General features: G+C 36.8%; 3 protein-coding genes across 5 annotated transcripts; 1 reads left to right on the plus strand and 2 right to left on the minus strand.

The window, feature by feature from the left end:
* Positions 1 to 785: 785 nt before the first annotated feature.
* isca2 (iron-sulfur cluster assembly 2) lies at positions 786 to 3,164 on the minus strand. Its single transcript, XM_038291544.1, has 4 exons — positions 3,022 to 3,164; positions 2,616 to 2,796; positions 2,088 to 2,203; positions 786 to 1,977 (listed from the first exon to the last, which is right to left on the minus strand). The coding sequence occupies exons 1-4, from the start codon at positions 3,081 to 3,083 to the stop codon at positions 1,803 to 1,805; spliced, it is 534 nt and encodes a 177-aa protein (XP_038147472.1). The 5' UTR covers positions 3,084 to 3,164; the 3' UTR covers positions 786 to 1,802.
* An 888-nt stretch (positions 3,165 to 4,052) lies between these two features.
* On the plus strand, positions 4,053 to 6,356 carry LOC119787480 (NPC intracellular cholesterol transporter 2-like). Of its 2 annotated transcripts, none has more exons than XM_038291363.1 (5): positions 4,053 to 4,230; positions 4,323 to 4,432; positions 5,372 to 5,479; positions 5,570 to 5,742; positions 5,900 to 6,356. In XM_038291363.1, the coding sequence occupies exons 2-5, from the start codon at positions 4,351 to 4,353 to the stop codon at positions 5,984 to 5,986; spliced, it is 450 nt and encodes a 149-aa protein (XP_038147291.1). In that variant the 5' UTR covers positions 4,053 to 4,230; positions 4,323 to 4,350; the 3' UTR covers positions 5,987 to 6,356. The 2 variants fall into 2 exon arrangements, with proteins under 2 accessions (XP_038147291.1, XP_038147290.1); XM_038291362.1 differs by having other exon boundaries at positions 4,055 to 4,237; positions 4,329 to 4,432.
* Positions 6,357 to 9,109: 2,753 nt separating this feature from the next.
* LOC119787500 (gsk3b interacting protein) lies at positions 9,110 to 14,281 on the minus strand. 2 transcript variants are annotated; one of them, XM_038291396.1, is made up of 3 exons: positions 14,020 to 14,281; positions 10,518 to 10,760; positions 10,289 to 10,447 (listed from the first exon to the last, which is right to left on the minus strand). In XM_038291396.1, exons 2-3 carry the CDS (start codon positions 10,758 to 10,760, stop codon positions 10,289 to 10,291), a joined length of 402 nt encoding a protein of 133 aa, XP_038147324.1. In that variant the 5' UTR covers positions 14,020 to 14,281. The 2 variants fall into 2 exon arrangements, with proteins under 2 accessions (XP_038147325.1, XP_038147324.1); XM_038291397.1 differs by lacking the exon at positions 14,020 to 14,281 and having other exon boundaries at positions 9,110 to 10,447.
* Between the last annotated feature and the right edge of the window lie 94 nt (positions 14,282 to 14,375).

Consider the following 14,375-nt stretch of genomic DNA (forward strand, 5'->3'; position numbering starts at 1 on the left):
ATAATAAGTTCCGTTTACCATGTTTTACTAAGACTTGAATGTTAGAAATTAAGAAATGTAAAATTTTAGATAGTAAAAATTCATATTTCTTATCTTTAGATTTTTAAAATAAAATTTTGAATGGCAGGATGAAAAAAGCAGGTTGGTTTCAGTTCTCATTAGATAAACACCAAAACCAAAAGATGTTCCTAATGATTGTTTTTCTATTGTTATCTGCTTTTAATGCTTCGGCAGCTTATCTCTGACCTGTCCGTTCTGTTCATTGAAGTTTGTTCACTTACAAACCTGAGGCTTTCCCAGGACAGCTGCATTTATCCTGAGATTAGATCACACACAGCTGGACTCCTGTTTGCTAATTAGGGGATTTCTGCAAACAGCCTGCGATGGATTTAATAGGAGCAGAGAAACAATTCTACTGGAGATTGAGGAGAAAAAGCTTAGAGGGGACAGAAGTTTTGCTTTTGAATCATTCCCAGCCTCCTCACTTTGTATTTTCAAAAAAAACACTTTTCATTTCTTTCTTTTACCAAATTATTTTTTCACTTCTTTTTGTGTTCTTCTATTCTTGTTTCAGTGCTTTATTGTGTCTGCTCAACACTTTGATCAATACTTACACATAAAGCTAGCCTAGCTTAGCAGAGAAAGGGGAGCTGAATATTTTTTTTCTTTCCGCTACTTTCCAATTTTCTGTCGTTTTAGTTATGTAAAAATTTTATGCGCCCAGTCTTAGATTTTTAGGAAATTGCTTCATTGAAATAATTAAATTTATCACATCACAAATGTGCTTCATAAATTGCCTGGTTTATTTTAGATCTGACACGATAAATTAAACCTTTATAATCACACTGCAGTTCAGACTTATTTACATCATTTACAGGAAGGAAACTCAAAACACTCCAGAAATCTTCTGTTCTGTAGGAAAACATCAGCTGCTGTACACCTCTTCAAATAGCAGACTAAATAATCAATATATTGGATTCGCTTTCTCGTATTTTCACAAACACACAAGAAAAAAAAAAGGAAAACACAAAGCTGGCAAATGAATCTCCAGTTTCAGTGTTACTGGTGGAAGAGAACTGATTTAAACAGCAAAATACCCCTTTACTCACTAGATTATGAAGTTAGTTTTTAGTGTATGCATCTTGGCATTAACTATTAAAGCTAATGCACCTTCCTTTACACAAACCTACAGAATTTGATGAGATTCCAGTAACATTTTGGTAGAAAGATAAAGTGGCAAAGTGGTAATGTAACATCCTGAGCTGTTAAAGTTAATCCCAACACATCATCTTATTGAAACATTAAAAACTCTTTCCAACTAATGAACTGTTGTCATTACCAACAACAATTAGTTGTGGAACGGAGCATAAATACGGCATCTGAGGCAAATGAAATGAAACGAAATCATTTAAGCTGCTACTGTTCTTATCATTTTTGCTTTCTAATAAAGACCATCCACTAACACTTTGACTGACATAATGCAGATCGTTTAACTTCACATAGAGCAACAGCACTGCAGAGGGGCAACATTTTCTTTGTCAATGTGCTTACAGTGTCTCCATATTAAAGATACTGATTTCTGTTTTCTTCAGGTTAAAAGGTTGGTTTTTTTGTCAGTAGAAGTAAAAACTGCCTGAATAAAGCCTTCCACTGATGCAAATGTTAGCAACAAGAAAACTTAATAATGACACATATCTTTTTTTTCTTTTTCAAAAAAAAAAAAAAAAAAAATCATTATTTTGTTCTAGATATCCACCTAATAAAATACTGAATCAACACATTCAACAGTGGAGATGCACTGATCATAGTTTCACAGAAAAGGAGCTTCCACAGGAGCAGCCATGGTCTGCCTGAGGGTTTTTGAGCACCTGGAAGGTGGAGCGGATCAGCTCCTGAGTGAAGTCCACAGTGGATCCCTTCACAAACTCTAGACTCTCCTGGTCAACGATGATGCCTACGCCACCCTGCTCAAACACCCTGAAAGCAGAGCAGAAAGAACCCAGGGGTGGATTAGATGAGACAAGCAGGACACCCCAACATCTATGTGAACCAATATTTTTGAGACGAAGGTGTGCGGAAAGCGTTACCTATCTTCTTCATTCTTGTTGCGATCTACAGAAAACTTATACTGGAATCCAGAACAGCCTCCTCCTTCCACCTGTATTCTTAAATACTCGCCCTTCTCCATGATTTCTGAAAGCCTCTGGAGTTAACAAAACATAAAACCTTTGATTATATATAACATCATATTAAATCAACAATTAGGTTGAAAAGTAATTAGTTTTTCCCATTTATTAAAAATTGCATATACAGAGTTTAGACTTAAATTACTTTAAAAAAAATCAATACTAAAAATCATAAAAATCTGGAAAAACGGTTACATTCCCTGAATATTGTCTGACACACTTTATATTGTAAATAAAAAAAATGTTTTTGGCAAGGAATCGGCTAAGATTGGCAACTTAAGAAGGTGAATATAAGATGAAGATGTATATGCTTGATGGTTCAGAAACGTTTAATCCCTACTTTTAACGGTTTCAATCAAAATTGTATTTTCCTGCTCCCTCAGCCCAAAAAGATGACATTTTAAAGCCTGATCGTGAGTATTAACGTACCTTTACGCATGAATCGGTGAGGAGCACCTTGTCTTCTGATGAGCTCGGCTCCCCAGACTGCTCCTTCCGGGCGGAGGCGTTGCTGAAGCCCCGCTGCCCCGCTATATAAAGCGGTTTGGAGCGTTCAGGAAGCCGGTAAAGCTCTTTCTTAACGCCGACGTTGTTTAGGAGAATGGACGCCCTAAAACACAGAGCTGTGTTTACATGTCGACTGTCAAGATACCTTTAAAGCTACTAGCATCTAGGCTAACTAGCGTTACTTAACGGTTGAACTGACAGCTAGCTTGCTAACTGAGATAAATACAAACCGACAGCAGCCTTTAATTTCTTCGACACCATAATAAAATATCATGTTAAGTAAGGAAGTTCTGAAATTACTTCTACAGTGTTGTAAAGTTCAAATTACCTCACAAGGCATACCACTTTTGTCTTTGACGCAGTTATCATTGCTCCTTTAAACGCAGACATCTTTCATAATAGACCTCGGGGAAAATTTCACTACCACCACGTAGCAACACACACAGAGCGTTCTGATTGGTTGAAATATTTCTCAGCCCAATGGACACGCCCCTATTTCCACTGTTGTGCTATGTGATTGGTCAAAAATTCTGTTTTGCAGTTCAAGAACGACAGTTTTAGGGTGCAATAAATTTAAAAAGAAGCAAAATAGGTCGGTCGAAATAGGAAAAATTCGCAAAATGTGTCTCCTGTGAAAGAATAGATATGCAATGTTTTTCCTTAAAAATTAGCAGTAAAATTTAACCCCCCCCCCCCAAAAAAAAAATAAAAAATTTTTTATAATACAACCATCTAGAAAAAGTTTTGCAAAGTAAAAGAACATATATAATAAAAAACAAAAACAGAGTTTCTAAGTGGCAAATTGTCCGTGTAATAAAAACCCTAGAATTTCATAGTTTTTAAAATAGGGGGGACAAGCAAATAATAAATAATAATAACAATAAGTAAAATATACATTAAGGCTGAGTTTTTTTGTTTTTGTTTACATCTGTTAATTCAAATGGGACCGCAGAAGTTGCAGTATTGAAGGAAAAACATGTACATAATTCAGAGACAATATATAAAGGATAATTTGGATATGTGCTCAAACCAAAGGGGTCTTTCTTGGTTTAAACATGTTATTTGCCTAAAGGCACCAAACTGAGTCAATCCACATTCAACCCTCCCTCTTCAGCAGCACTATTTATAACACATTTTTCAATGGAACTTTGTTTATCCCACAATCCATTACGGCTATTTCCACATTTATCTGGTATAAATGTGCCATATATGTGTCGTAAAAAAACCTCTATAGACTCTCATATAAAAAAATTGTGACAAAATGTAAAATAAGACAGGGAAGCGTTGGGTTTACGTCACTCCAGTAGGTGGCAGTGTTGCTCCTCAACGTATTAAAGCTGGTCATAACGCGCAGAGAAGTAGTGAGGGCGTGACTTGAATCGCGTGATTCTATTCACGGAAATAACAGCTTGTTGGTTTCATAGTGGAGCTGCGTGTTTATTTGGTGTTAAAAACTTATAAAAGCTGCAGTAGATACCTGGGTGACAGAGGCGACCGGTTCTGTTCGTCTCCATTTATTGTTTTGTCACTTGTTAACTTTTTAGGTTGGTACATCGATACTCAGTCACATTTTACCATGTTTTTAACTAACAACTCATTGTGTAACGTATTCTAACAAATGGTGTTCTATTTTAGGCTCAAACACAAGATTAGAAACATGGATGTGCGGACTGGTCTAATAGTTTTGCTCTGCTTGATGGGAGTCAGCTGGGCGCAGCCGGTGAAATACCTGGACTGTGGTGAGTTTCATTTCACCTAAGAGTTTCATTCCTTTTTTTTTTCTTTTTTTTTTGTGTTAACTCTTTATTCTCTCGGAATGTATAAAAACATTGAAAAATATAAAAAATAAATAAATAATAAAAACATTAAAAGTGCCTTGGATTGGGAAACGTCGGGGTTTTAAATGGGAAGTAGCCTAACGCTGTTTGTTTTTGAAGGCCAGCATTTATTTAAAGGGCAAAGCTTAATATTAAGATCGAAACGAAGCACAGGAAAATTTCAAATTTGAATGTTAAGTTCTATTATCAGGTCCCACCAATTGTACTTAATAAAAAATCCAATAATGGACCCCCGCCCCCGATTTAACTCATGCTGATTAAATCAGCTACTCATGTTAACAGTTAAAGATTGTTTTTAGTCATTCTACAGACACAGGAAGATTTGCATTTTTCAATTCCTTTATTTCTTCTTCACATGGCTGAAATACAGATTTGTTTCTTGCAGTGTTTTTTCTATCTTATTTTAGAGTTTAACTCCTCTTAAAGTGAATGCAACTCAAAAAAATTGCAGATAAACTTGATAATTTTATCATTCTATTCTAGGAGGGTGTCAAACTGTTTGTTTTCTTTATTTGCCTACTGAGAAATGTAAGTTTTCCTGTGGAAACACTTAATTATTAGCCTAAGCTGATTGGACTTCACTCCGCCATTCTATTTCATCTGGTTTTAGCACAGATGATGCGTTTTTTGATGTTCCACCATGTTTTACTTTATAATCAGGTCTGCTGGTCGCCTGGAAACAGGCCTTTTTATGAGTTTAAGCTACTAATTTAAGACCTTTCTTCTCCAGCATAAACCAATATGAGTTATTTAGGTATGACGATCTGTTCAATGTGTTTCAGGACCCTGGAAATAAGTCTGTATCCTACAAACCCAGTTTCTCTCCATGTTTGTTCCCAGGCTCCGTTTCAGGCAAGGTAACCGGCGTGGACATCAACCCTTGTCCCTCGCAACCCTGTCAGCTTCACAAGGGAGACTCCTACAGCGTCAATGTCACATTCATTAGCAGTACGTGTTGTTTCTCAATGAGATGCTTTCACCCTCAAAGTAGTCCAACTTAAATATGTGTATTGATCTGTTCTTATACATCCTTTAAAGATGTGGATAGCGACACGAGCACGGCTGTGGTTCATGGTATTGTCGCAGGTGTCCCGCTCCCTTTCCCCATCCCTGTGCCAGATGGATGCAGATCTGGAATCCAGTGTCCTATCACGAAGGGCCAGACCTATAACTACCAGGCTTCATTACCAGTAAAGAGCGAGTATCCTTCTGTAAGTGTGACTCAGTTCCTCATGCTTCACATTTAAGTGACTATTTCTATAATCAGTCAAAGCAGTTTGAATCTGATGGCAACAGTTAACTTCTTCCTCATTTATTTGATCCAACATCTGATGCACTGTGGTTACTGACTTCCCTCTGTATTTCTAGATCAAATGTGTTGTGGAGTGGGAGCTGAGAGATAAAGACAACAGAGACCTGTTCTGCATCAAATTCCCAGTTCAGATTGTGAGCTAAGCCATCATAACAGAAGAACCTCAGATGAGCTGCTTTTAAGAAGGGATTCAGCTTTGAGTAAAAAAAAAAAGAAAAATCTAATATCTCTGGTTCTTGAGATTTCTTTTTTCCTCATTCACAGCACATGTTCAATTCTGGAACAATACCACACATTTTGATAACTAACTGCCTTATGTTCAGCTTAAGTATTAAAAGTTTGTAAATAAGGCTAAATATGAACAACATTCCACTACTTTGCAAATGTTTACTGGCTGCTGTGTAGTCTCTGTCTTTGCTAATAAGTTGTAATATTTCACAATGATCTACTAGCAGATCTGTTGAATTGAAACTATGCAACCAAAATGCTAATAAAGAACTGTAAGAACATTTATTTCTTGTAGTCTGAATGAGCTTGTACCTTTAAAGCAAGTGTATTGACTTTATATCAATTGTTATGAAATAAAATTGGAAGTCTCTATGATCCAAATAATTCTCCATTGTGGGACAATAAAGGGATTTTCTATTCTAATCATGGAAATAGCCCTAAGTCATTGGTTTACATGGAGGTTGAGCTACAAAACATAATTGCTACTGGAAAGTTTTATGGAAGGGAAAAAAAATGCTAGCCTTATAAAAAATGTAAGCAAGGGATTGATGGAGACGAAAAATGTGTGTATTAAAGCTTCAAGAGGCGTTGTACATATTTGGGACATGAGAAGCAGTGGTTGAAGTCTTTGTGTGTAGATATTTCTGAACTAGCAAAGTCTGCATATTATTTTTAGTTAAGAGACTGGATTTGCTCAATGAGGAGACAAAGAATGATCTTTTGAGATTCCAGCTTAAGTTTTACAATGATTTGGGTAGGGGTGGGTAAAAAAAAAAGGTTTTGGATCGATTCCTTTGCATTTTTGCAAAATCAATGTGTAGGGAATGAGATCAATGAGTTTTAGTGACGCATGTGACGTTCACATTCAACTAAGTAGGCGTGTGCAAATGCCAACCCAAGTAACACCGCTCAGCAAGCTGTCTCAACTGAAGTCTGTTGTCTGGAACCATTTTGGATTTAAAACAGCTAATGTGCTGGATATGTGACATTAAGGTGACTTACCATTACAAAGATTGAGTGGCACCTCGCAGCTTGTGCTACAGACCACCAAGATTACTTCAAGCCAGACGGCTGCAAATATAGCCAAAATGTTGACTGAAGACATTAACAAATGGGGGCAGTTGTTACAGACAACGCTGCAAATATGGTTTGTGCAGTTAAGATAATGCAGCTCATGCATGTCTGCTGTGTCTCCGCTGTGTCACGTCTGCTTGCTCGTGTGAGGCTTCACTTTTTCACTTTTCACAAACAAGTTTGCACTTTTGAGACAGTTTTGTTCACATCTCAAGTTTAAACTGTCTAATTTACAAGTTTGCACTTTGTGTTTAATGTGACAGGAAAAAATAAAATACATGAGTATTTTTGAAACAGTTTAACCACTTTCATTATTGTCAAAACAGATCGAATCGAAATTAATCTATTTAGAACTGTATGAATCAAAATCAAATTTATTCAGGACTTTAGCTAAAATACAGAGGCTCTAGATTTGGGTAGACATGTCATGTAGGTTGGAATCTGTTTCCTTTATATCCCAGCATTGCCACAGAGTGACTGCCTCCATGGAAATACTACAACAGTTATGAAAAAGGAGCACAAACAAAGTATCTGTACATGAACAAACTCCTCAGATGTTCTGCATCTGAAAATAAAAGGTTTGGTTTCTTAAGGTTGAGATATTGATCGAGTCTAGAACAAAACCTGGGATTCAGTCTACTGGATAAATGCACAGAGGAAATTAAGCCTTTTAACACTCGAACATGTCCAGGATTAAAGGATGTTCCATGCAGGGTCTCTGAAAATCTCACCCATGTGCTATCTTTAGTTTAATAAATTACAGCAGCAGTGTCTTCACAGGTCTGCCTCAAAAGCAGACCAGACGGTGGATCCACACTGCTGCCTGCCTCCTCATAAGTGGAGAACATCACCCCAGTTCTACAGTTATTACACTGGCTCTCTTTTAGTCTATAAATCACTGAATGGCTTAACACCAAAGCACATTAAGTTCTTTAAGGCTACTCTGCATACCTAGAATCAAACATGACAATTGAACTTTATGTATCTCACATTGGAGAAATTTACCTCTGCATTTAACCCATCCCCTTGAGGAGCAGTTGGTTGCAATCGTGGGGCAATGAGGTGTTAAGGGTGTTGCTCAGTGGCAGTCTGTGGGAAGTGGGTTTCAAACTCACAGCCTCAGGATTCCAAGCTCTATGCCCTAACCACTAGGCCACCACTCCCCTTAACACGAAGAAGCAGCTTCTAGTTCTAATTCTCCACTAATCTGATATGCTGATGAAGATTCTCAGTCATCCAGCTCATAGTCATTCCGTAGAAGTTCAAAAAAATCCACTGGACTTGGTTTCCAAGATTTGAAGACGTTTCGCCACCACTCCGGGAAGCTATTTGAATTGAGAAAGCTTCCTGGAGAGGTGGCGAAACGTCTTCAAATCTTGGAAACCAAGTCCAGTGGATTTTTTTGAACTTTTACAGAAAGGCTAATCTGAAACAAACTTCCAGGAGTGTTGAAACCCTAAGTGGCTTTAAATCAATGATAAGAGCCTATTTGTTACGAGCTGCTTTTGACTGTTTCAGTTTGTAGTTGAACCTTTCTTTATCTGCCTGTTATGCTGTTAGAGTGTGCCCTTTTCAGTTTTAATTTCTAGTAACTGATATGTGCAACAAATGTGTTTTAAAATAAGCCAAGTCCAATATTTGCACCAGGTTAAATATATTTTTATAATTATTTTTTTAAGAATACAAACTAGAAACATATTTATTTTGATCCTTTAACTCTGGATGTTTGCTTGATTATAATAGGTTCATTGGTAGGGGCTTAATCAGCTACAGAAATAAGAATGCTGCAAAGTTCGGAGGGGGAAATGCTTCAGTAAAAGAAAATATAGATTGACGCTCTGAGTAGAGCCTAATTCAATTAGCATAATAAGATATAAACAGTAGGATATGCTACACATGTATTTTCCCCATGAAGGTGTTTTTGTTTCCTACAGGGACATTTTATTCAAAGAGACGGCACACAATTGACATATTTCTGAGATTTTATTGTTAGCAAAGGGCAACAACAAGGGAGGGAATGTATAAATGCAGGAAGAGAGCAGTTTTTCTTCCTCAGTCTTACAACACTAAAGGATTATGTCTAGGTTATGACACAGGTTATATTTACAGTAAAAAAAATGTTTAAAGCAGCTTTAAAATCTTAGCTGGAGACCAATAAATGCTATTTCTGGCATAACGAGTCACATGATTCAATGAAAAAAACACAATAAAAGCTTTTGTACAGCTTAAATTGCAGGTTGAGATGCAAACGTTCAAAAAACAAACATATCTAGATTTTGGCTGCAACTAATGACTATTTAAATCGAATGAAATTAAAACAGCTGAAACTAAAACTTTTCCACTTGAGAAGTTCTGCATATAGCAGATTGACAGATGACAAAGTTTTTTTTTTCTTGTCTTAAATGCAAAATGTTTATATATACCGGTATATATATATATTACAGTTTTGACACAAAACAGCTCTAAGAGGGTTTCTCAGTCAGCTTTAGAGTCTCCAGTTAACGATTAATCGATTACTAAATTAGATGATTATTTCAATAATTGATTAATCACAATCAATCTTTTCAGCCCTACTATAGGTGAACTAGATGATAGGAACTGAAAAGCAGTTCCAGCCTAAACAAAATGCTGGCAAATGAAACTAAATGAGTTCAAAACCGAAACTTCTCTTACTAAATATCAATGAACCTTAGTAGTTTTCGTTAAAAAACTCACTTGTTAAGGCAGATTGTTTCTAAATAACTGCTTACTGGAGATCTGGGGTGAAAACAAACTGGTTAAGCAAGATCTGAGCAGGTATCAGGTCAGCTTCAATAGGGGAACAAGATCAAATGAAACTGCTTCTCTATGCTTGGTTTTGATGAGTTTTAAAAGGAGCAGCATTTTCACTTAGTCACTAAATACACATGGAAGAAATAAGATATTTTCACAGTAAAGTAAACAGCACACTGTTGCAACAGATCCCAAACAGCCAGCCTGAAGCAGCGGCTAAATCTAACATGAAGTCCTTCAATGTTATGAAATTTAGAGAATAAAATTAGGTTGATTGGCTCTGCAGCCTTTATTAGTAGTGGCAACTAGGTTATTGGGCATCATGTGAGACAGGCCACAGTAAAGTGACCAACATGCTGTTTGTCCCTTTTTTACTGTCCGTTTTGCTTTAACCTTTCCAGCCGCTGCAGTAGAGCGTTCCCAAACGCTTCCCTGTATCCTGGACTGAGGTTGTCCAGAAGAGAGTAAACCGTCTCGTGGTACTGGGTGTTTAGCTCCTCATTCACCTCATCGAAAGCATAGCCCACCACCTGTTTAGAGAGAACATTAGTTGGTTCTTTAAGAAACTACAAAAAAAAAAAGTGAATAAGTGTCTCCTACCCTGAGTCCGGCTTCGGTAAGCTCCAGACAATAACGGTTGCCCTCTCTCGTCTCCACATTGATGTAGGCCATGTCTAATGCTCTGGTGAGACTTTGGGAGACGTGCATTTCGTTTACAGCAAAGAGAACGTCATTAACGATGGCGTCTGCCTCCAGTCTCATATCCTTGACGTCTCCCAGTTCAACCGAGTCCTCATCGAATGTAGATGTTATGGACTCCTCTGGGGGACAATCTATCTCCATCTGCAACACAGAGCGGCAGGATTTATATGCACAGCTACAGCTATCTCCCTGCAGTGGAACTTGGCCTTCATGAGTGTTTCTTTTTTGCTATGGAAACCGGAGGCTACTATAAGGGAGCAGCCCGATCTTTAGAAAAGAAAGAGTTGCATGTTCTTTCCCATACCACATGATATGGGTCTCATTTGGCTGAAACAGAAGTGAAACAGACATCTGACTGTTCAGCCTATTTTAAAACACAAACCTCAGGTGCTTCTAAAATGAGGAACTTCTTTGAGTCCAGTTTAGTTGTTGTCTCCTCTCTTTCTGAAATCCCCAAAGAAATAAATCAAAATATTTCCGTATTACTGTCATAACATCAAAGCGAAGCAGCACCTCATGCCAACCTTTTTATTTCCCATAGATATTATAATAATAACCACTACCGGTAATTACGGTAGGGCTTAATCATTAACTTGAGTATAGAGAATCTAAAACGTGACTTTGGCTGATAGAGCAATCCATTTAGAGCAGTAATTATACCAAAATTGTTACAAAATATATATAAATATTTTGCATTTTGCATTTAAGATAAGAAAAAAAACCTTCTCTCCTGTCAATATACTCTATCCAGAACTCCACAAAAGTTTTAGTTTCACCTGGTTTAATTCTGGTTAAAACCTTCTTAGAGGAACCGTTCTCTATCTGATTATTAATTGAAAAAATAACCGACAGATGAATCGATTATGAAAAGAATCGTTAGTTGCAGCCCTAAATGACAGTAACACCAAACGTACTTTCACACCATTTTAATCAGTTCCTGAACAAGCTGCAACATGTCGGGTCCATTTTCTTTAGGTTGCAGCCTAACCTAACATTTTAGTATGCGTCAGCGGTTGTGAATGGCTTCACGTGTGGCTTCATCATAATTGGCTCAGTTGGCTGAGGGATTGCAACAGCAGTGACACTGAACAGCTCATTACTTCCTCATTGAAAAACGGTGAATCAGCCGTTTTATGGGAGGGGAAATAAGCAAAGACTGTAAGCACAGCATTAAAAACTCACCGTGGATCACATGGGAATGAATTACTGACATAAACCTGATCTTTGCTATTGGATTCAGCTTCACACAAAGTTTTTTTGTTTTTTTTTTATATCTTTGTAACAGAAAACAGAGGTTTGAACTTTCAGTTGACTCACAGATTTGATAGACTTGGTTATATTTAAAAAGACTCAATGCTTAAAGCTCTGGGGCTGCACAATGGATCTTTTTGCATTGAGTTTGCATGTTCTCCCTGTGCATGTGTGGGTTCTTCCCAGGTACTCTAGCTTCCTTGCACATTCCAAAAACATGACTGTTAGGTTAATTGGCGTCACTAAGGTATCAGTGTGCGTGTGCTTGGTTCTGTGTCGGTGTGACAGACTGCCAACCGGTCCAGGTTTTCTATTATTGGAAGGCGAATTAATTAAAAAGAGGAAGTTACTGCTGTTGTTTCCTGCATAAAACCAGATATCCAGATTACTGACCACAGTTTGGAAGTTGTGCTTTACTTCCTGCTTAAGCTGGAATTTTGATGCGAAAAGCAAAGGTTTCCAATTGAAAATCCTTATTAGTAGTTGCTATATAAAGGTTACTGAAAGACTTGCATCCGAGCACTTCTGACAGCATTGTCCCTTGGTGTTTGCTTTCTTTAAACACAGATGACTACATTGACACTGACTAGCCGTTTAATAGCAATGTATGCATGCCTGTAATGAAGATAGCTGCTATACTGCATCAAAACTTTTTTCAGATGCTATGACTACAGTCACAGTGCTTGTGTAGGTAGGACACATATATTTTAGTTTTTATAGTTGGTGTTTAAGCTGCCTCGAAGGCCATGAAATTACAAACATTAGGATTCTCCAACGTATAAGTACCCCACCTTACATCCATAGACTGATGTAAATAGTCACTGGCCCTGCAATGGCATAAAGATCTAAATGATGGCTCATTATGAATTTACATTTAAACCATAGAACTTGGACTTGACTTGAGAGTTGGGAAGATAGGACCTGTACCCCCGTCTGTTGCTTCAGCCAGGTCTGACTGAAACATCACATTTAATAAACACACAATCTTTGCTAAAACTTGCAAAAACCAAAACCAAGATGTTTTTGTACATATCGTGTAAAAAAAAAGTTGGTTTTTAATGGTAATATCTGAAGCTTAATGAAGATAAGTCTGAGTTTGAGCTTTTCTGCAAACAACAGCCAGAATATTCAGTTTCTATTTATGAAAAGCTGGCAAATAACAACCCATAAAAAAACGTACATCACAAATTATCACCCTTTTTAAATTAGGAAAACATTTTTTTCTACAATGTGTTGCCCTTTTTTTTTCTTTTTTTTTCTATTGGCTCTTTATGCCAGTTGATAAAAGACATACAGCTCATACAAAAATGGATTGAATCTCCATTAGCCAAACAATGTGCTGGCCTCTCACAGACATATTCAAATAAACTAAACCAAGGCTTTTGGCTGCAACATGACAAACTATAAAAAAAGGGATGAAACTATGCATACTTTCTCTTAAGTCTTTATAACTGGTACAATTTCTAAATTAGTATTATTTCAATTTATCCTAAGTCTTAGATTTTTATTTAAGGAGTGCATGTGCAGACAACCTCCTCAAAACACAAATGACAGAGGAGCCATTATATTGGTATATTTTACTAACTTTTGTCAGATAAATTGTACTTTAATTAAAATATAACTTTTGTAGTATTTATATCATCTATACTAAATATTGATTGTTGTAATACTGACATTTTAATTATAAAAAGTAATGTATTTACTGAATGTAAATGAATTATAATATTGGATTATAGGTACAATATACATAAAGAAGGTAATGTAGTGTAATTACTACAATACTAATGTGTGTATCTGCTTAACTAAATTTAATTGATGAAAGCTGAAACAGCGACATCTTGTGGACACTAAAGAAAAAGACGAACATTTGAACACGAGCGTCAATAAAATGAAAATTACATTATTTTTCTTTTAAATTTGCTTTAAGAAATGTAGGCATGTAAACTGGTCACCTGTTTTCGGATTAAAAGTGGGGCTAACTCCACCATTCAATAGATGAAAACTAAATAACACTTAATTGCCATTCTTGCAACTCTTAAGATTTTAAACATGACTATGCTTTCAGTTTAAATAAAATTAAAGAGCTTCGATGTGGTTTGAAGTTGAGAAATCAATTTTTGACGAGGTTAAGTGCGTTTAATCTGCTCACCTCCTTGTTAGTTTTCTTCTTCCGGCTTGTAGAAGCTTTCAGCCCCTCTCTGAGCAGCTCTGAGTGGGGAGGGACCAACACAACCAGTTTCTCCTTAACCTTCAAAATAGTAATTATAACAGCCTGAAGAGAGGGTGAAGTCTCCTTCTACTATTTTGTTATTTTGATAGCGATTATTGACTTCATAAAAGCTCGATAGGAATCTGCATCGGTAAAAAGATCCCCCATGAGCATAACGGTCCCCCCACGGTATGACATCATGCACCAACCGAACCATGAGTGGTTAGAGATTGTGCTGCATTCAAAATAAACCGACAATTAAAGGGAGCGTAAAATAGGAGTAAAAACCAAACAAT

This window comes from Cyprinodon tularosa, unplaced genomic scaffold, assembly GCF_016077235.1.
Source record: "Cyprinodon tularosa strain WSP-4 unplaced genomic scaffold, ASM1607723v1 ctg3, whole genome shotgun sequence".
Classification (NCBI taxonomy): domain Eukaryota; kingdom Metazoa; phylum Chordata; class Actinopteri; order Cyprinodontiformes; family Cyprinodontidae; genus Cyprinodon; species Cyprinodon tularosa.